The sequence below is a fragment of the Anomaloglossus baeobatrachus genome (assembly GCF_048569485.1).
Source record: "Anomaloglossus baeobatrachus isolate aAnoBae1 chromosome 9 unlocalized genomic scaffold, aAnoBae1.hap1 SUPER_9_unloc_1, whole genome shotgun sequence".
Lineage (NCBI taxonomy): Eukaryota > Metazoa > Chordata > Amphibia > Anura > Aromobatidae > Anomaloglossus > Anomaloglossus baeobatrachus.
The window spans coordinates 307,910-329,890 of record NW_027441819.1 but is presented as its reverse complement, the minus strand read 5'-3'; the positions used below and the strand labels follow the sequence as shown (position 1 = coordinate 329,890).

Genomic DNA, 21,981 nt, shown 5'->3' with positions numbered 1-21,981 from the left:
ACAGCAGGAAAAAAGGCGCCATACGGTCAACCGTTAGTCAGCTGATCCGTGCGGCATTAAATGTGCATGGCATGGATTAGCTGACTAACGGTTGACTGTATGGCGCCTTTTTTTCCTGCTGTATATATACCCCTGTCCAGTACCCTATGTAAATGTGATGATCCTGATGAAGGTGGTTGCTCCGAAACACGTTGATCTTTAATGCACAGCAGCGCACCAATTTAACCCTTTCCACCCTTAGTTGCAATCACAAAGTGAAAAGGTGTTGGCAATATGAAAACCACCCATGAAACCAGATAAAAAGGGGAGAAGTTCACATAATCGTTGCACTATGTCTGTGTGTGCCACACTAAGCACAGAGAACAGGGAGAAGAGAACTGTGAGGACTGGAGAACCAAAATTGTTGAAAAATATCAACAATCTCCAGATACTGATGTTCCTTTGTTATAGGGAGCGATTGATGGAAGTTACTTATTACAAAGTGTAAAAGGGTGTGCAACAATTCTCCAGGTAAAGCTGCTCCAGCTCCTTCAAGTTAGATGTTTCCACTGGTGACCAGCGATCTTCACGTGTGACCCAGATTCTCCATTGCATGAAGGTCTGGACTGTGACTCAGCTGCTCCAATATAGTTACGTTTCTCCTTACACCACTAGCGTGTTGCTTTAGCAGTACCTTTGGGTCATTGTCTTGTTGGAAGGTGAACCTCCATTCCAGCATCAAATCACTGAAAGACTCACAGGTTTTGCTCAAGAGTATCCCTGTATTTCACAACATCCATCTTCCCCTTGACTTGGACCATCTTCTCTGTTCCTGCTGCCAAAAACCTTCCCCTAACATGATGCTGCCACCACCATGATTCACTGTGGGGATGGTGCTTCTGGGTTGATGAGATGTGTTGGATTGTTACCAGATATAGCATTTACCTTGGTGGCCAAAAAGTTCAATTTTGATCTCATCTGACCACAGCACCTTCCTCCATACATGTGTTTTGGCAAAATCAAAACGAGCCTTCCAATTTTTGTCTGTAAGTAAAGGTTTTTTTCCGGCCACTATTGCATAAAGGCCAGCTGCATGGAGTGTACGGCTTATTGTGGTCGTATGGACAGATCCTCCAGTCTTTGTTTGGAGACTCTGTAGCTCCTTCAGGGTTACCGTTGGTCTCTGTATTGCCTCTCTGACTAATGCCCTCCTTGCTTGGGCTGAGAGTTTTGATGAGTGCCCCTCTATTGGCAGGTTAGTTGTAGTACCATGTTCTTTCCATTTGATGATAATTGATTTAATGGTGCTCTGGGGGTCATCACAGATCAGGATTATTTTTTAGAACCCAACCCTGACTTGTACTTCTCACCACTTTGTCCCTGACTGGTTTGGCGGTCTCCTCGGCCCTCAGGGTGTGGTGTGGCGATCTCCTCGGCCCTCAGGGTGTGGTGTGGCGATCTCCTCGGCCCTCAGGGTGTGGTGTGGCGATCTCCTCGGCCCTCAGGGTGTGGTGTGGCGATCTCCTCGGCCCTCAGGGTGTGGTGTGGCGATCTCCTCGGCCCTCAGGGTGTGGTGTGGCGATCTCCTCGGCCCTCAGGGTGTGGTGTGGAGATCTCCTCGGCCCTCAGGGTGTGGTGTGGAGATCTCCTTAGTGTTCATGGTATTGTTAGTGGGGCCTCTTGCTTAATGATGTAGCAGCCTCTGTGGCCTTTCAGAAAAGGTGCGTTTATAACAGACACTTAGTTTGCACACAAGTGGGCTTCCTTTCACTAAGCATGTGACTTATGAAGGTAATTGCTTACAGGGGGTGGTGACATATTATGGAGAGGGGCAGTGTGTGGAGGGTGGCGACATATTATGGAGAGGGGCAGTGTGTGGAGGGTGGCGACATATTATGGAGAGGGGTAGTGTGTGGAGGGTGGCGACATATTATGGAGAGGGGTAGTGTGTGGAGGGTGGCGACATATTATGGAGAGGGGTAGTGTGTGGAGGGTGGCGACATATTATAGAGAGGGGCAGTGTGTGGAGGGTGGCGACATATTGGAGAGGGGCAGTGTGTGGAGGGTGGTGACATATTATGGGGAGGGGCAGTGTGTGGAGGGTGGTGACATATTATGGGGAGGGGCAGTGTGTGGAGGGTGGCGACATAATATGGAGAGGGGCAGTGTGTGGAGGGTGGTGACATATTATGGGGAGGGGCAGTGTGTGGAGGGTGGTGACATATTATGGGGAGGGGCAGTGTGCGGAGGGTGGTGACATATTATGGAGAAGGGCAGTGTGTGGAGGGTGGCGACATATCATGGAGAGGGGCAGTGTGCGGGGGTACACAAAAATAAAATCTCTCATATCAGATGGCTGCAGTCATCTAAGTGACACATTATATTCAGGATGTCTTTGCTTACATCATGCGGCTCTCAGATGAGGTAGCAAAAACCTGCTGACAGATTCCCTTTAATGACATACTGGCAGATGTAGGTTCAAGCAGTACATGCATGGGGCTGACATGACATTTCATCGCTGGACTATATTTGGTGACTTATTTGTGTGACGATGGTGGTTCCGGGGCTGCATTCGTGTATTGACGGTGGTTCTGATGCTGTATTCGTGTACTGACGTTTGTTGTAATGCCGCATTCATGTACTGAAGGTGGTTTAGATGCCGCATTCGTGTATGGACGGTGATTCTGAGGCTACATTCGTGAACGGACGGTGGTTCTGATGCTACATTCGTGAACAAACGGTGGTTCTGATGCTACATTCGTGAACAAACGGTGGTTCTGATGCTACATTCGTGAACGGACGGTGGTTCTGATGCTACATTCGTGAACGGACGGTGGTTCCGATGCTACATTCGTGAACGGACGGTAGTTCCGATGCTACATTCGTGAACGGACGGTGGTTCTGATGCTACATTCGTATACCTATGGTGGTTCTGGTGTCATACTCATGTACTGACAGTGGTTCTGATTTTCTACACATGTAGCAATCCATACAGTGCTTCATGGCTATGTTAAAACTTAATCTCACATCTCTACGTTTGGAATATTTTTATGAGGAGGCTGTGTGGCTGAATTTTTTGGAGCAGAATCTCTACAAATTTTTTAAAAATTTTTCAAATACTTAAAATTTGGTTCTGGTCATGTATTAATGTACTGATGGTGGTTCTGATAATGTATTCATGCAAATACTCATTTACATTTTTTTCCGGTCATTGGTATTGATTCAGTATGGCAATGTGGCCTATGGACCAAAAAAATGTTGTGCACCCCTGCCCTAGACTATGATTCCTGTCCATGTTGTGGAGTAGTCTGGACCCTGCGCTATGAGTGCCATTTTTCCCCCATATGCTGACTGTACCCACCTGTACATAGGAGGCCGTCCTTATAATAAAGTGCATACACCCTGGCGCTGTGGCCGATGAGGGACGCAGTCTGGAAGGCTTGGTGGTCAGCCAGCTGCTTCATTCGTAGCACGGCCTTCAGGTAGACTTTCTTCCAGTGCAGAGTGTCCTGCACGGCCTCGTCTATCTGCCAGCCCAGGCTGTGGCACGCCACCTGCCACACCTCAGTGCAAGCGCTGATCACCTTGTTCCATTGCTTGGACACCAGGCAGCAGGTGAGTAATGTCTGCGGGTCCAGCCATTTCAGCAGGTAGAAGCTGAGCTCCAGCGGAAGAAGCCGGAGGAAGTCTCGCTTCAGCAGGGTCTCCAGGTTATTGGACAGGTGACGCAGTTGCACGGCTCCGCTCTGCCCGATTAGGTGATCCAATGTCTCATTCTTCTGCAGGTCAGTGAGTGCGAAGAACGACGCCGAAAGGTTCTCAAGCCATGACTCAAAGTCCTTCTTCTCCATAAGGTGACAGCAGCTCCAGGCTAAAGAGGAGAAAGCAGATCAGATATCAGAAGAGAGGCCCCGATAGTGCGGTTACCAGCGTCTATGTACACCTGGGGGGCACTGCACACCAGGAAACGTCCCAGCGTCTGGGCACAAATCCCCACTCCAGGGGGCACTGCACAGCAGGAAACATCCCAGTGTCTGGGCACAAGTCTCCACCCCAGGAGGCATTGCACACCAGGAAACGTCCCACTGTCATGGGACAAGTCTCCACCCCAGGGGGCACTGCACAGCAGGAAACATCCCAGCGTCTGGGCACAAGTCTCCTCTCCAAGGGGGCACTGCACACCAGGAAACGTCCCAGCGTCTGGGAACAAGTTCCCACCCCAGGGGGCACTGCACACCAGGAAATGTCCCAGTGTCTGGGAACAAGTCCCCACTCCAGGGGGCACTGCACACCAGGAAACGTCCCAGGATTCAGGCAAGGGACGAGCATCCGGGGGCCACAATTTGGGGGGGGGGGGGGTTACACGACACTGTGTCCGGTGCCAGGATTCCCAGGGTTCAGGAGGGGCACTGTGTCCAGGGCCAGGATTCAGGGGGGTGAGGGGACCCAATGTGTCTGGGCAAGGATTCGGGTGGGGGGGCATTGTGTCCGGGGCCAGGTTTTGGGGAGGGGGGGGGGCACTGTGTCCGGGGCAAGGATTTGGGGGGAGGGACTCACTGTGACCGGGCCAGGATTCGGGGGGGGGGGAGGATGGCACTGTGTCCAGGCCCAGGATTTAGGGGTCAGTGTGGGGAGGGTTTTGGGGGATCAGTTTCATAAGGATGCGGGGGCCAGTGTGTCTGGGGGCCAGGATCCAGGAGTCAGTGTGTCCGGGGGCGAGGATAGAGGAAAACACTGTGGAAAAGAAGCGCAATAGGGTCTTACCCCAGAAAAATGGGGGGGAGTCAAGGAGGGTGGTCTTACTCACCTATAGGGGTTGTGAAAGTCACAACGCCTATACCAGCAGTTTAAGAAATCCAAGCCACGGCAGCGGACCCAAAATTGGCAGATAACAGAGAGTAGTAGATAGGGATGTTAAACCGCGCCACTGACTCAGCCGATCCAAGAGATTATGGATTAATGTTGCTTTTATTCATTACACAGATCAAGTCAACGCGTTTCGGGAGTCAAAGCTCCCTTCATCAGGACAGACTGGCAAGCAAAACAAATTCAAAAAAAGATTTGTTTTGCTTGCCAGTCTGTCCTGATGAAGGGAGCTGTGACTCCCGAAACGCGTTGACTTGATCTGTGTAATGAATAAAAGCAACATTAATCCATAATCTCTTGGATCGGCTGAGTCAGTGGCGCGGTTTAACATCCCTATCTACTACTCTCTGTTACCGGGGGCGAGGATATGGAGGCCAGTGTGTCTGGGGGACAGGATCCGGGGGACAGTGTGTCTGGGGGCAAGGATTCGAGGGCCAGTGTGTCTGGGAGCCAGTGTATACGGGGGCGAGGATATGTGGGCCAGTGTGACCGGGGACCAATATATCCGGGGCCAGGATTCAGGGGGCCATTGTGGGGAGGGTTTCGGGGGCCAGTGATCCCATGGGATCCATTTCCTAAGGATGCGGGAGGCCAGTGTGTCCGGGGGACAGGATCCGGGAGCCAGTGTGTCCGGGGGACAGGATATGGGGGCCAGTGTGTCCGGGGGACAGGATATGGGGGCCAGTGTGTCTGGGGGACAGGATCCGAGGGACAGGATCTGGGGGCCAGTGTGTCCGGGGGACAGGATATGGGGGCCAGTGTGTCCGGGGGTGAGGATATGGGGGCCAGTGTGTCCGGGGGTGAGGATATGGGGGCCAGTGTGTCCGGGGGTGAGGATATGGGGGCCAGTGTGTCCGGGGGTGAGGATATGGGGGCCAGTGTGTCCGGGGGACAGGATATGGGGGCCAGTGTGTCCGGGGGTGAGGATATGGGGGCCAGTGTGTCCGGGGGTGAGGATATGGGGGCCAGTGTGTCCGGGGGACAGGATATGGGGGCCAGTGTGTCCGGGGGACAGGATATGGGGGCCAGTGTGTCCGGGGGACAGGATATGGGGGCCAGTGTGTCCGGGGGACAGGATATGGGGGCCAGTGTGTCCGGGGGACAGGATATGGGGGCCAGTGTGTCCGGGGGACAGGATATGGGGGCCAGTGTGTCCGAGGGAAAGGATATGGGGGCCAGTGTGTCCGGGGGACAGGATATGGGGGCCAGTGTGTCTGGGGGCCAGTGTGGTCTGGGGGCCAGTGTGTCCGGGGGACAGGATATGGGGGCCAGTGTGTCCGGGGGTGAGGATATGGGGGCCAGTGTGTCCGGGGGTGAGGATATGGGGGCCAGTGTGTCCGGGGGTGAGGATATGGGGGCCAGTGTGTCCGGGGGTGAGGATATGGGGGCCAGTGTGTCCGGGGGACAGGATATGGGGGCCAGTGTGTCCGGGGGTGAGGATATGGGGGCCAGTGTGTCCGGGGGACAGGATATGGGGGCCAGTGTGTCCGGGGGACAGGATATGGGGGCCAGTGTGTCCGGGGGACAGGATATGGGGGCCAGTGTGTCCGGGGGACGGGATATGGGGGCCAGTGTGTCCGGGGGACGGGATATGGGGCCCAGTGTGTCCGGGGGACGGGATATGGGGCCCAGTGTGTCCGGGGGACGGGATATGGGGGCCAGTGTGTCCGGGGGACGGGATATGGGGGCCAGTGTGTCCGGGGGACGGGATATGGGGGCCAGTGTGTCCGGGGGACGGGATATGGGGGCCAGTGTGTCCGGGGGACAGGATATGGGGGCCAGTGTGTCCGGGGGACAGGATATGGGGGCCAGTGTGTCCGGGGGACAGGATATGGGGGCCAGTGTGGTCTGGGGGCCAGGATCCGAGGGACAGGATCTGGGAGTCAGTGTGTCCAGGATATGACAGGATCTGGGAGTCAGTGTGTCCAGGGGTGAGGATATGGGGGCCAGTGTTTACCCGGGGACCAATATATCAGAGGCCAGGATTCGGGGGGCCAGTGTGGGGAGGGTTTCAGGGGACAGTGATCCCGGGGCCAGTGTGGGGAGGGTTTCGGGGGGGGGGGGGAGCAGTGATCCCGGGGGATCCATTTTCTAAGGATCCGGGGGGCACTTTCTAGCAGCAGCACCACAGTGAACCCCCCACACATCTCTGCGCCCCGGGAAGCGCACAGCACGGCAGCGCTACATCCAGCTGTGACGTCACTCCTGCCCCGTTATACTGCTCAGTATCGCGCTCCGCTCCCGTATTTACCTCACAACCAGCGGGCTCCTCTCCTCACAGACGCCATACTGCTGGGGGCGTGTCCCTCACAACCCGCGCCCCGCCTCCTCAACAGATCAGACACGAAGAACGACACAAAATCAGGAGACACGAGCTGCAGCAGAAAACAACTGGATCGGTGATCTGCAGGCCACGCCTGGCGGAGGTATCGCGAGAACTCCGAGCGCCGCCATCTTTATTACAGGCAGTAAAAGGGAAACTGACAGGAAATGAACAATTATAGTGGTGGTCCTAAAGTGAGACCCCCATCGTGCAGACCGCGGCATAGGAGCGCTGACAAGGGCGTAATTTTTACGGGCACTGTGGACATCATTGTTATTATGGGGCACTGTGGATATCACTATTATGGGGGCACTGTGGATATCGCTGTTATTATGGAGGCACTGTGGATATCACTATTATGGGGGCACTGTGGATATCGCTGTTATTATGGGGCACTGTGGATATCACTATTATGGGGGCACTGTGGATATCGCTGTTATTATGGGGCACTGTGGATATCACTATTATGGGGGCACTGTGGATATCGCTGTTATTATGGGGGCACTGTGGATATTGCTGTTATTATGGAGGCGCTGTGGATATCGCTATTATTATGGAGGCGCTGTGGATATCGCTGTTATTATGGGGCACTGTGGATATCACTATTATGGGGGCACTGTGGATATCGCTGTTATTATGGGGGCACTGTGGATATTGCTGTTATTATGGAGGCGCTGTGGATATCACTGTTATTATGGAGGCTCTGTGGATATCGCTGTTATTATGGGGCACTGTGGATATCACTATTATGGGGGCACTGTGGATATCGCTGTTATTATGGGGCACTGTGGATATCACTATTATGGGGGCACTGTGGATATCGCTGTTATTATGGAGGCGCTGTGGATATCACTATTATGGGGGCACTGTGGATATCGCTGTTATTATGGGGCACTGTGGATATCACTGTTATTATGAGGCGCTGTGGATATTGCTGTTATTATGGAGGCGCTGTGGATATCGCTATTATTATGGGGGCACTGTGGATATCGCTGTTATTATGGGGCACTGTGGATATCACTGTTATTATGGAGGCGCTGTGGATATCGCTGTTATTATGGGGCACTGTGGATATCGCTGTTATTATGGGGCACTGTGGATATCACTGTTATTATGAGGCGCTGTGGATATTGCTGTTATTATGGGGCACTGTGGATATCGCTGTTATTATGGGGCACTGTGGATATCACTATTATTATGGGGGCGCTGTGGACAATCGCTGTTGTTATACCCGCCCATTATCGTCACCATGGCCGGCTTTAGGCTTGTGCGGCCGCACAGGGCGCCGACGGCCATGCTTCAGGGGGGGCGCCGCAGAGAGGTAAGAAGTTAATTTCCTGCCTCTCTGTGCGGGCGGACGGCAGGGTGCCGGCCTCTCTTTATGGGCGGCCGGCCGCCTGCCTCTCTGTGCGGGCGGGGAGGCCGGCCGCCTGCCTCTCTGTGCGGGCGGGGAGGCCGGCCGCCTGCCTCTCTGTGCGGGCGGGGAGGCCGGCCGCCTGCCTCTCTGTGCGGGCGGGGAGGCCGGCCGCCTGCCTCTCTGTGCGGGCGGGGAGGCCGGCCGCCTGCCTCTCTGTGCGGGCGGGGAGGCCGGCCGCCTGCCTCTCTGTGCGGGCGGGGAGACCGGCCGCCTGCCTCTCTGTGCGGGCGGGGAGACCGGCCGCCTGCCTCTCTGTGCGGGCGGGGAGACCGGCCGCCTGCCTCTCTGTGCGGGCGGGGAGACCGGCCGCCTGCCTCTCTGTGCGGGCGGGGAGACCGGCCGCCTGCCTCTCTGTGCGGGCGGGGAGGCCGGCCGCCTGCCTCTCTGTGCGGGCGGGGAGACCGGCCGCCTGCCTCTCTGTGCGGGCGGGGAGGCCGGCCGCCTGCCTCTCTGTGCGGGCGGGGAGGCCGGCCGCCTGCCTCTCTGTGCGGGCGGGGAGGCCGGCCGCCTGCCTCTCTGTGCGGGCGGGGAGGCCGGCCGCCTGCCTCTCTGTGCGGGCGGGGAGGCCGGCCGCCTGCCTCTCTGTGCGGGCGGGGAGGCCGGCCGCCTGCCTCTCTGTGCGGGCGGGGAGGCCGGCCGCCTGCCTCTCTGTGCGGGCGGGGAGACCGGCCGCCTGCCTCTCTGTGCGGGCGGGGAGACCGGCCGCCTGCCTCTCTGTGCGGGCGGGGAGACCGGCCGCCTGCCTCTCTGTGCGGGCGGGGAGACCGGCCGCCTGCCTCTCTGTGCGGGCGGGGAGACCGGCCGCCTGCCTCTCTGTGCGGGCGGGGAGACCGGCCGCCTGCCTCTCTGTGCGGGCGGGGAGACCGGCCGCCTGCCTCTCTGTGCGGGCGGGGAGACCGGCCGCCTGCCTCTCTGTGCGGGCGGGGAGACCGGCCGCCTGCCTCTCTGTGCGGGCGGGGAGGCCGGCCGCCTGCCTCTCTGTGCGGGCGGGGAGGCCGGCCGCCTGCCTCTCTGTGCGGGCGGGGAGGCCGGCCGCCTGCCTCTCTGTGCGGGCGGGGAGGCCGGCCGCCTGCCTCTCTGTGCGGGCGGGGAGGCCGGCTGGCCGCCTGCCTCTCTGCGCGGGCGACCGGCTGCCTCTCTCTGCGGGCGCCCGGCCGGCTGCCTGCCTCTCTGTGCTGGAGGCCGGCCGGCTGGATATCTGTCTTTGCGGGCAGCGGTGGCTGTGTGGAGAAGGGCGGTGTGGCTGATGTCCCAGATGCTCTGGGTTCAAATGATGGCGTCCGGGGCTGCGTGTGTGCAGATGGAGCCCTTAGCTCAAGATCTTGTCACCACATACACCCTTTGTAATAAAATGATGTCCCACTCCAGTCCATAAGAGGGAAGTCCACTTCTTGGACAACCCCTTCTCATTCCCCTTCTTTGCTACAGAAAAATAAAGAAAGCTATACGCCCCTCCAGTGCAGCCTCGGTTCCAGCGATGTCTAAAACTGCGTTCCAGGGACATCTGTGACATTGCTTTTGGGGCTTGTGTGTCATAACAATCAGCGCCGGCTTTCTTATGCCCACCTTTGGACATTTCGGCAGAAATTCAGTGTAGCGCTCACATCCTGCTCAAATGTCTGAAGGCGGAGAGAGAGAGACACTGGGCGCTGTTTGGTCAAGGGGCCTCATGGAACGCAGCTTTAGACATCGCTGGAACCGAAGCTGTACCGGAGGGGAGTATAGCTTTATTTATTTTTCTGGAGCAAACAAGGGGAATGAGAAGGGGTTGTTGACATCCCTTTTATGGATTGAAGTGGGGCATCATTTTATTACAAAGGGTGTATGTGGTTATGCTTCAACAAATGGAATGAATGGGGGTTGTCAAATTTAGTGGACAGCCCTTTTAAAGGGGCTGTTCTTTTAGTAAATGTCTAACCTAAGGTGTAGGTTATTATAAAGAAATTATAATGCTATTACGCAAACACCGTAAATTAAAAAAAAAACTTTGGGAACAATCACTCCAAAAATGTTTTTTAGTCTTACTGAAAACACAAAAATTGAATAAAAAGCCAACAAAAGTCCTATGTGAAGGAATAAGCCCTAAAAGCTCTTTTGAATGAAAAAATTAAAAAAGTTACAGCTCTAAGAATATGGCGATGCAGAAAGAAATTAATTTTTGTAAAATATTGCTTTTAGTGTGCAAACATCGCAAAGTATAAAAAATTGTATAAATCTGGTATAATGTAATCGTTCTGACCCGAAGAATAAATCAGTCATCACTTTTATCGCATGGTGAACTGAGCAAAAAATTTAAAAGAATAAGCGAATCGCTGGTTTTCCCTCAAAAATCTGAACAAATAGCAATAGAGAACTGGTATGTACCCCATAATAGTACCAAAAATCCTTCAGCTTATTGCACAAAAAATAAGCTTCCACACAGCCCTGTTCGCTGCCAAAAGAAAAAAGTTACAGTTCTCACAATATGGCGACGAAAAAACAGCATATTTACTGTGTGATAGAAGCTGAACATTATAAATCTGGTATCCCTGTAACAGCACCAACAAAGAGAATCTGTCAGCAAGCTTTTGCTACGTCACCAGAGATTACTGACTGCATCCGTTCTGACCTACAGTTAGGTCCAGAAATATTTGGACAGTGACACAATTTTGGCGAGTTGGGCTCTGCATGCCACCACATTGGATTTGAAATGAAACCTCTTCAACAGAATTCAAGTGCAGATTGTAACGTTTAATTTGAAGGTTTGAACAAAAATATCTGATAGAAATTGTAGGAATTGTCACATTTCTTTACAAACACTCCACATTTTAGGAGGTCAAAAGTAATTGGACAAATAAACCAAACCCAAACAAAATATTTTTATTTTCAATATTTTGTTGCGAATCCTTTGGAGGCAATCACTGCCTTAAGTCTGGAACCCATGGACATCACCAAACGCTGGGTTTCCTCCTTCTTAATGCTTTGCCAGGCCTTTACAGCCGCAGCCTTTAGGTCTTGCTTGTTTGTGGGTCTTTCCGTCTTAAGTCTGGATTTGAGCAAGTGAAATGCATGCTCAATTGGGTTAAGATCTGGTGATTGACTTGGCCATTGCAGAATGTTCCACTTTTTTGCACTCATGAACTCCTGGGTAGCTTTGGCTGTATGCTTGGGGTCATTGTCCATCTGTACTATGAAGCGCCGTCCGATCAACTTTGCGGCATTTGGCTGAATGTGGGCTGAAAGTATATCCCGGTACACTTCAGAATTCATCCGGCTACTCTTGTCTGCTGTTATGTCATCAATAAACACAAGTGACCCAGTGCCATTGAAAGCCATGCATGCCCATGCCATCACGTTGCCTCCACCATGTTTTACAGAGGATGTGGTGTGCCTTGGATCATGTGCCGTTCCCTTTCTTCTCCATGTCACAAACCACCGGGGGGGTCACTCAGAAATCCCCCGCGCTGGCTACCAGTACGTCACAATCGGGGGGTAACAAGTGGGGGTCACCCCTACTTTATACCTCCCGACCGACAGACAGAGCACGTGACGCGCTCTCTAGCGCCCCTCTTATAGTCAGGCCAATTATGGAATTGCCCGACAATAAGCAAGGAGGCCGCTATACTACTTATGCCGATTATTGAAGGGTCCCCGGTGAGAGTAAGGTATATATTCCCCCGACCTCCGCGGGCGGAATATATAATATCTTCCCGGATCTCACTGGCCTCCCCACAATAATCCTTGGCACAACTCGCTGCCACCAACCGATTTACGGTAACTATTAGCCGAACACACAGACGTGGGATTCAAGATCGAGATAACAGAACAGCCGCAAGATTAATTATATAATTTAATCGCCTAAAGCACACTAGAAACTACAATATATACAATAGGGAATCTACAGAATATACATATGTCAGAGTACAGTTACAGATAAAGCATGGTTTACAAACAGGTATGCAATTCAATCAGTTACCTTGTGCGTCTGGCCACAGGGGGGCGCTGTAGACCAGGTTTCCAGGAACTCCCACAGATGTTTCCTACACGTGCCCCCAGCGAGAAGAACACTGGAAAATGGCCGAAGTAGGGTTATCAACCTGGGCAGATCCAGGTCCCCTCCTACCTTAGTGACCTCACAGGGAAGCACTGCCACTCCCCCTGCATGGATCAGAATTATCCAGCAAAGGGGATATTGGCCATAACTTTGCCTGGGAGCGTCGTAGGCGGACGCCAATGCTCTCATTGTGACAGTTATGAATTTAGCTACAGAACGAGGGGACTCATGACCTGTCTGCCAGTTCCCCATTGGCTGATATCACGCCTGGGGCATTTCCCAATGTCCTGCTCCCATAAAAAGGGTGTGCCGGCATCGTCTGCATGCGGAGACACCATTTTTATGGTTGCCATATTTATCGGAAATATGGCTTGCGAGATATGAACCATTTTTTACTGGAGTCGTTCTGTCTGCTAGTTCCATAGCCTTGCTAATGAGATACAACTCTTGTTACAGGGTGACGGCAGGGAGTCATCCTGTGTCCTTTGTCCTAAAGCCACCTAATTTCCCATATCACAGGACATGGCCATGGAGTTTGTTGCTAAACCAGTTGTGTGAAGGAAAGGGGGGGGGTGACACCAGGAGAGGGCTTCTGACATACTTGAATATCATGATTTATCGTCATCTCTCCGGATTATACCTCACACCTCCCCCCTTTTGAGGGCGCTAGGGGCAGCACACTCCGGTGTTCCCCCGTGCGCCCGTCCGCGACCTCTCCTTGTCGGGACAGCCCGTCTGCGTTACCGTGGTCACGGCCCCTTTTGTGGGCGAATGGTGAAGTTGTATTGCTGGAGCGCAAGGCTCCATCGCAACAATCGCCCATTCGTCCCAGAGACGGTGTGCAAACCAGCTGAGGGGATTGTGGTCCGTCTCCACGATGATGTGGCGCCCGTATAGATAGGGTTGCAGACGCTGCAGGGCCCACACTATGTGCCAGGCACTCCTTCTCCATTGTAGAATAGGCCACTTCCCTTGGTAACAGCTTCCTGCTCAGGTACAAGACTGGGTGCTCTTGGCTCGCAGAGTCCACCTGGCTGAGCACCGCACCGAGGCCGAAGTCACTGGCGTCGGTCTGTACTACAAACGGCCGCGTGAAGTCGGCTGCCTGTAGCACGGGCGGGCTGGACAGGGCGTCCTTTAGGGCCCGGAAGGCTGTCTCGCAGTCCATTGTCCAATCGACTGCAGAGGGCAGCTTCTTCTTGGTGAGGTCCGTCAAGGGCTTTGCCAGGCTACTATAGCATGGAACCAACCTCCTATAGTACCCAGCGGTCCCCAAGAAGGACATCACCTGCTTCTTGGTCCTGGGGGTGGGCCAGGATGCGATGGCCTCCACTTTCTCAGGCTCGGGCTTCAGCGTTCCCCCACCTACCCGGTGACCGAGGTACTGGACCTCGCTCATGGCCAGCTGACCACTTTCCCGGCTTGATGGTCAAACCTGCCCGGTGGATCCGCCTGAGCACCTGTGCTAGATGCTCTAGGTGGTCCTCCCAGGTGGGACTGAAGACGGCAATGTCATCCAGGTACGCGGCCGCGTACCCTTCAAGTCCCTTGAGCAGGGGGTTGACCATCCGCTGGAAAGTGGCAGGGGCATTCCTCATCCCGAATGGCATCACCGTGGACTCGTACAGTCCAAATGGGGTAATAAAGGCAGAGCGTTCCCCTGGCCTTGCGAGTCAGGGGGATCTAGCCAATATCCCCGGCTCAGGTCCATGATGGTCAGGTACTGAGCCCCGGCCAACTGATCGAGCAGGTCATCGATGCGTGGCATTGGGTACGCATCGGCGACCGTGACAGCATTGAGCCCCTGTAGTCCACGCAGAACCGAGTGGTTCGGATCCTTCTTAGGACGAGGACTACAGGCGAGGCCCAAGCGCTGTTGGATGCCTGGATCACCCCCAGCTCCAGCATCTCGTCAATCTCCTGGCGCATGTGTTGCTGCACCTCCAGGGAGACCCGATATGCTGAACGCCGGATCGGGGGATGATCCCCAGTGTCCACGTGATGGACAGCCAAGTCAGTCCTTCCGGGCTGGTTGGTAAACAACCCCCGGAAGGGGTGTAGGGTGGCCCACAGCTGGGACCGTTGGTCCTCCAAGAGCTGGTGGCCAACCTCCACATCCTCAATGGATCCGCCTGCCCTAACCTGGGCTAGCATATCCAAGAGGGTTTCCGCTTCTCCCTCCTCGGGCAGGTTGCACACGGGGAGCGCACATGCCTCCCGCTCATGATGTGCCTTCATCATGTTCACATGGAAGGGCTTCCGCCTTCCACGGGCAGGGTCCAGGGTGACCAGGTACGTCACAGGGTTGAGCTGCTGGTACACGAGGTATGGGCCTTCCCAGGCTGCCTGAAGCTTGTCCTGTGGTACGGGGACCAGTACCCACACCTTTTGACCCACTTGGTAGGTCCTCTCACAAGCGTTCTGGTCGTACCAACGCTTCTGATCGGCCTGGGCTTGAGCCATATTGTCGTGTACCAGTTGCGTCAAGGCCTGCATTTTGTCCCGGAAGCGCATGACATACTCGATAACCGACACTCCAGGGGTGGCCAAATCCCCTCCCCAAGCCTCTTTCACCAGAGCCAGGGGGCCCCGCACACGTCGCCCGTACAGGAGCTCAAACGGTGAGAATCCTGTTGAGGCCTGTGGAACCTCCCGGTAAGCAAATAACAGGTGTGGGAGATACCGCTCCCAGTCACGCCCATGGGAGTCGACCAACATCTTAAGCATCTGCTTTAAGGTGCCATTGAACCGCTCGCACAGGCCATTAGTCTGTGGATGGTACGGGCTGGCCACCAGATGTCGCACCTGGACTTGCTTACAGAGGGTCTCCATCAGCTGGGACATGAATTGGGTCCCCCGGTCAGTGAGCATTTCCTGGGGAAAACCCACTCGGGAGAAAATCTCCAGCAATGCGGTGGCCACCTTGTCAGCCCGAATGGACGACAAGGGCCACTGCTTCTGGGTACCGGGTGGCATAGTCCACTACCGTCAGTATGAAGGTCGGCGGTGCCTGGGATGGCAGCGGCGCGATCCACCGCCACCATCCTGACAGGCTCATCGATGATTGGTCTGAGGCTCATCGATTGGCAGAGATAGGGGGCGTTGGCTCCGCCCCTTCCCCACTCTCTGACAGGTTTCACACGAACGGCATAGGCAGCCACATCGGCCCCCATTTTTGGCCAGTAGAAATGCTGGTTTAACCTGGCCTTGGTCTTAGCGATCCCTAGGTGTCCGGCCATCGGAATCTCATGTGCGATCCGCACCAACTCCGTCCGGAACGGATAGGGTACCACCAACTGTCGGTCCCTGGGCCACGCCTCCGGTGAACCCTGCTGGACCGTGGCCCGGTACAGCCGTCCTTGGTCCCAGACCACTCGCTCCGGGTCCGAGTCCGAGGGAGGCTGTGCCGCCTGCTCCTTTAGAGCTTTCAGGCTGTCGTCAGCTTCTAACGCTGCCTGAAACTCCTGACTAGATGTGGCCAGAATCGACGAGACTGTCACATCTTCAGTCAGTACCCCGGGACCTGTGTCCTGGCCTCCACCTGACTCGGCTGCCACTTGGTCAGAAGGGGAAGAGCTATCGGACCTCCGGGAGGCCCCTTGGCTTCCAGCACTCCCACTGCGGGTGACAGCGGCCACAGCCGCTGCGACCGTGGGTCGTGCCTGCTCCTCCTCCGTTCCTGACCAAGTCGCCGGTTCAGGCAGACCTACCTGGCTTCCTGACACCCCGGTTGTGGGGGAACCCTGCACCGAGATCTTACCTGGGAGCACTTCCGCTCCTGGACCGGCCCCAATCTGACCTGCCTGTTCCCCCCCTGCAGCAACAGAACCCCGCTGTGAAATCTCTGGGGACCCCACATTTGCTGTGGTAGCCCCCACCCCACACACTGGTCCTCCCCCTGCAGCACCCTGCTCTCTGCTTATCCCTGCAGAGGGCAGCAGATCCCAGCTCACAGGCTGGTTACTTGTAGAGGCATTGTCACACCTTTCTCTGACCCCCTCCCCTGTCACAGCTGCAGCTGAGTGTGTGTCTATGGTGTCTATGCAAGCAGAAATATCAGAGTTCACTCCCTCCTCCCTTACATCATTCATAGATAACACATTAACATTGTTAGGAGTCATGTCAGTACGGGCTGAAGATTCAGCCCTTGGTTGGGGCCCAAACTGGGAGGTTATCTGCCCCAAATCTGTCCCAAGTAGCACGTTTGCAGGGATCCGATCAGTTACCCCCACCTCCCTCACCCCTCGCCCTGCGCCCCAGTCCACATAAATGTCAGCAACAGGCAGCGCCGGGTCAATGCCTCCAATCCCGGAGACAGCGAGGGTTTTTCCAGGGATCAAGTCTTGGGGGGACACCATCTCAGGCCGCACCAGAGTCACCTCCGAGGCGCTGTCTCGCAGTCCTATGGTCACAGACTGGCCGACGGTGACAGGTTGGAAGCTGTCCAGGGACCTACCACCACCCCCACCCACACAATACACCTTGGGCGGCCCTTGGGACGGGGACGGAGCCGGGGCCTTGGGACGCTGAGGGCACATGGCCTTGAAGTGTCCAGGTAGGTTGCACTGGTGGCACCGTCTTGGTTCTGCCACGGGCCTGGAGAGGGGAGTTGAGGGGGACACCCCCTGCAGTCTAGGGGCAGGTGGGGCAGTCGCAGAGTTCATCTTACCCCCTCTCCAGGTGCTGCTGGTGGCTGCTCTCCTGGCTTCAGGAGCCCGATTGTTGGTGTAGTCATCTGCCAGGGCAGCTGTAGCCGTGGATCCCTTTGGCTTCTGGTCTCGGATGGACTGGCGGAGATCCTCAGGGCAGTTCCACAAGAGTTGCTCCGTGATGAACAAGTCCAGGATCTCCGGTCCGGTGGAAAGCTGCAGGCCTTGGGTCCAGTGGTCGGCAGCTCGGGCAAGTGCCCGCCGGTGGTCAGCCCAGGAGTCCTTTGGTCCCTTCTGTAGCCTCCGGAACTTCTTGCGGTAGGACTCTGGAGTGAGGTTGTACTGTTGGATCAGGGCCCGCTTGATGGTGTCGTAGCCCTGATCTGCCTCAGCAGGCAAGTCCCCAAGGACATCCAGGGCCTTACCCCTTAAACGGGGGGTCAGGTATTTGGCCCACTGGTCCTTGTCCAGATGGTACTGCAAGCAAGTCCGTTCAAAAGCAGTCAAGAAAGAGTCCAAGTCTCCATCCTTCTCCAGCACTGGGAAGTCCTCAACACGGACCTTTGGAAGTTTGGTGTCTCGAAGGTCACGTGTGGCTGATGAGGGCCGGAGCTGAGCTAGCTGCAGCTGGTAGTTACGCTCTGCCTGGCGCTCTTCACGCGCTGCTTGCCGCTCACGCTCGGCCATGAGTTCCTTGTAGCCCTCCCGGTCTCCAGCCTGGCGTAGGGCCATAGCCATTTGAAGAAGGCTATCCGAGCCTCCCAGGCTCGGTGGAATGGCACGTGGTGATCTGCGGCCCGCTGCGGAGCCTGGTGCTTCACTGTCCATTGCAGAGCGGAGGGCTGGCGTCTGGCTCGTTGAGGACCCTTGGGCGAGCTGCTCCTCATCTTGTCCAGCAGTGCCCGGTTGTGCAATGTCCTCTGCAGAGCTGTTTTCTGGCGTCGAGCTCCTGGAGGACTCGTGGGCAACCTCCTCATTGCTGTCCACAGCACCGTCCTCCCTCTCTTCGGCTCCTGCTTTAGCATTGGCCAGTTGCATAGCTCTGCTCCTGGTGCCATCAGCCATTCTTGCAGACTTTTGGTCACTGACACAGAACTGACACCTGATGCCTCCACACACCTTACAGTATCTGCACTCTGACACTCTAGTGTTGAGCTGGTCTGAAGACCCCAGCAGCCACAGCTGCTGCAGGCAGTCTTTAGTGTCTGGGAGTATGGGTCTCACACTCACACACACTATTATCTCGATCCCACCGCTATGCCACCAATATGTCACAAACCACCGGGGGGGTCACTCAGAAATCCCCCGCGCTGGCTACCAGTACGTCACAATCGGGGGGTAACAAGTGGGGGTCACCCCTACTTTATACCTCCCGACCGACAGACAGAGCACGTGACGCGCTCTCTAGCGCCCCTCTTATAGTCAGGCCAATTATGGAATTGCCCGACAATAAGCAAGGAGGCCGCTATACTACTTATGCCGATTATTGAAGGGTCCCCGGTGAGAGTAAGGTATATATTCCCCCGACCTCCGCGGGCGGAATATATAATATCTTCCCGGATCTCACTGGCCTCCCCACAATAATCCTTGGCACAACTCGCTGCCACCAACCGATTTACGGTAACTATTAGCCGAACACACAGACGTGGGATTCAAGATCGAGATAACAGAACAGCCCAAGATTAATTATATAATTTAATCGCCTAAAGCACACTAGAAACTACAATATATACAATAGGGAATCTACAGAATATACATATGTCAGAGTACAGTTACAGATAAAGCATGGTTTACAAACAGGTATGCAATTCAATCAGTTACCTTGTGCGTCTGGCCACAGGGGGGCGCTGTAGACCAGGTTTCCAGGAACTCCCACAGATGTTTCCTACACGTGCCCCCAGCGAGAAGAACACTGGAAAATGGCCGAAGTAGGGTTATCAACCTGGGCAGATCCAGGTCCCCTCCTACCTTAGTGACCTCACAGGGAAGCACTGCCACTCCCCCTGCATGGATCAGAATTATCCAGCAAAGGGGATATTGGCCATAACTTTGCCTGGGAGCGTCGTAGGCGGACGCCAATGCTCTCATTGTGACAGTTATGAATTTAGCTACAGAACGAGGGGACTCATGACCTGTCTGCCAGTTCCCCATTGGCTGATATCACGCCTGGGGCATTTCCCAATGTCCTGCTCCCATAAAAAGGGTGTGCCGGCATCGTCTGCATGCGGAGACACCATTTTTATGGTTGCCATATTTATCGGAAATATGGCTTGCGAGATATGAACCATTTTTTACTGGAGTCGTTCTGTCTGCTAGTTCCATAGCCTTGCTAATGAGATACAACTCTTGTTACAGGGTGACGGCAGGGAGTCATCCTGTGTCCTTTGTCCTAAAGCCACCTAATTTCCATATCACAGGACATGGCCATGGAGTTTGTTGCTAAACCAGTTGTGTGAAGGAAAGGGGGGGGGGTGACACCAGGAGAGGGCTTCCTGACATACTTGAATATCATGATTTATCGTCATCTCTCCGGATTTACCTCACAGCGCCGTCCGATCAACTTTGCGGCATTTGGCTGAATGTGGGCTGAAAGTATATCCCGGTACACTTCAGAATTCATCCGGCTACTCTTGTCTGCTGTTATGTCATCAATAAACACAAGTGACCCAGTGCCATTGAAAGCCATGCATGCCCATGCCATCACGTTGCCTCCACCATGTTTTACAGAGGATGTGGTGTGCCTTGGATCATGTGCCGTTCCCTTTCTTCTCCAAACTTTTTTCTTCCCATCATTCTGGTACAGGTTGATCTTTGTCTCATCTGTCCATAGAATACTTTTCCAGAACTGAGCTGGCTTCATGAGGTGTTTTTCAGCAAATTTAACTCTGGCCTGTCTATTTTTGGAATTGATGAATGGTTTGCATCTAGATGTGAACCCTTTGTATTTACTTTCATGGAGTCTTCTCTTTACTGTTGACTTAGAGACGGATACACCTACTTCACTGAGAGTGTTCTGGACTTCAGTTGATGTTGTGAACGGGTTCTTCTTCACCAAAGAAAGTATGCGGCGATCATCCACCACTGTTGTCATCCGTGGACGCCCAGGCCTTTTTGAGTTCCCAAGCTCACCAGTCAATTCCTTTTTTCTTCAGCGCTCTATTGGGAGACCCAGACGATTGGGGTATAGCTACTGCCCTCCGGAGGCCACACAAAGCACTACACTAAAAAGTGCAAGGCCCCTCCCCTTCTGGCTATACCCCCCCGTGGTATCACGGGTTCTCCAGTTTTCAAGCTTTGTGCGAAGGAGGTCAGACATCCACGCATAGCTCCACAGATTTTAGTCAGCAGTAGCTGCTGACTATTTCGGATGGAAGAAAAGAGGGCCCATATAGGGCCCCCAGCATGCTCCCTTCTCACCCGTGGATGGTGTTGTAAGGTTGAGGTACCTATTGCTGGTACAGGGGCTGGAGCCCCACATGCTGTTTTCCTTCCACATCCCCTTGTAGGGCTCTGTGGAAGTGGGATCCTGCCGGCCTCTAAGCTCTGACGCCGGGCTCCATCCACAGACCCAGTTGAACCTGATGGATACGGAGCAGGAGTACAATCAGGGACATGGCCCTGCATCATACAGGTACTCTGTGTCCCCGGCAGGCACAGACACACTCCGGGCTGGCTGGGTGTTGTAGTGCGCCGGGGACCGTAACGTTGGAGTTAGTGTTCCTACAGTTTACTGGGGGACTTGGTGTTGTGGGAACGCAGCGCCGACCCCCACTGGACCGGGCGGCGCTGCTGTGACTTGTGGTGCGCCGGGGACACGCCGACCGCGCTTTTACGGCGGCGGCGTTTATAAATCCAGTCCCCGGCTTTTGCGGCCTAGCTCCGCTTCGTTCCCGCCCCCACCCTGTCAATCAGGGTAGGGGAGAGACGCTGTTTCGCAGCAGCGACGAGGGCTGGAGCCTGATTTACATGCTCCAGCCCTCTCACTAGGCACAGAGGGAAGCAGGCTTCCCGCTCTTAGCCAGGAACGCCCAGGGCCCGCCCCCCCTCCTCTCCCAGGACGCCGGCAGCCATTACATGCAGTCTGGCTGGAGGAAGGACGCAAGGCTCTGGGAGACCTGGACTAGGGGGCTTTTGGCGACCACACACCCGCTCTTAAGCGGGCGGTAAGCGGCATTTCAGCTGGCCCCTCTAGTGCCTCAGTGTGTATTGGTGTACTGTGTCACCAGATATATATATATTTAGTTATTTCTTGCACTGTGAGGTCGCTTCCTGGCTAGACCCCAGATCGCTCTGAGGAGGCAGCAACATGTCATCCACAAAACGCAAGGCTGCCAAGGCTAGGGCTGTGTACACTGCGTGTGCTGCATGTGGGGCTGCTCTACCAGCAGGTTCCAAAGACCCCCATTGTGTGCAATGCTCAGATCCGGTGCTGCTTCGCCAGCCGGAGTCCGGAGGGGTAGTGACCCAGGCTGAGACGCTTGTAAGTCCTGCCCCGGTGTCAGGGACAGACTTTGCAGTTTTTGCTGATGGAATGTCTGTGACTATGGCAAAGATCCTTGAAGCTTTGCAATCCATGTCTGGGGCTCAGTCTATGGACACGGCGAGGTCTCTGTCCTCTAATCCCCCTCAGTTGGAATTAGTCCAGACTGCAAGGGGGTCCCCGGCTTCCCAGGCTGAGTATTATGACTCAGATGATAGCCCCAGCCACCCTAAG

At 55.0% G+C, this 21,981-nt stretch overlaps 1 protein-coding gene across 1 annotated transcript in view; it reads right to left on the bottom strand.

Moving 5' to 3' along the window:
* LOC142259450 (F-box/WD repeat-containing protein 2) overlaps positions 1-7,204 on the bottom strand; it is a 28,595-nt gene extending 21,391 nt beyond the window's left edge. Inside the window, exons 1-2 of the mRNA XM_075331869.1 lie at positions 7,097-7,204; positions 3,341-3,850 (exon numbers count right to left, since the gene is read on the bottom strand). Coding sequence (XP_075187984.1) covers positions 3,341-3,830 — 490 coding nt within the window. The 5' untranslated portion in view covers positions 3,831-3,850; positions 7,097-7,204. The remainder of the gene's footprint in view (positions 1-3,340; positions 3,851-7,096) is intronic.
* Positions 7,205-21,981: the final 14,777 nt, after the last annotated feature.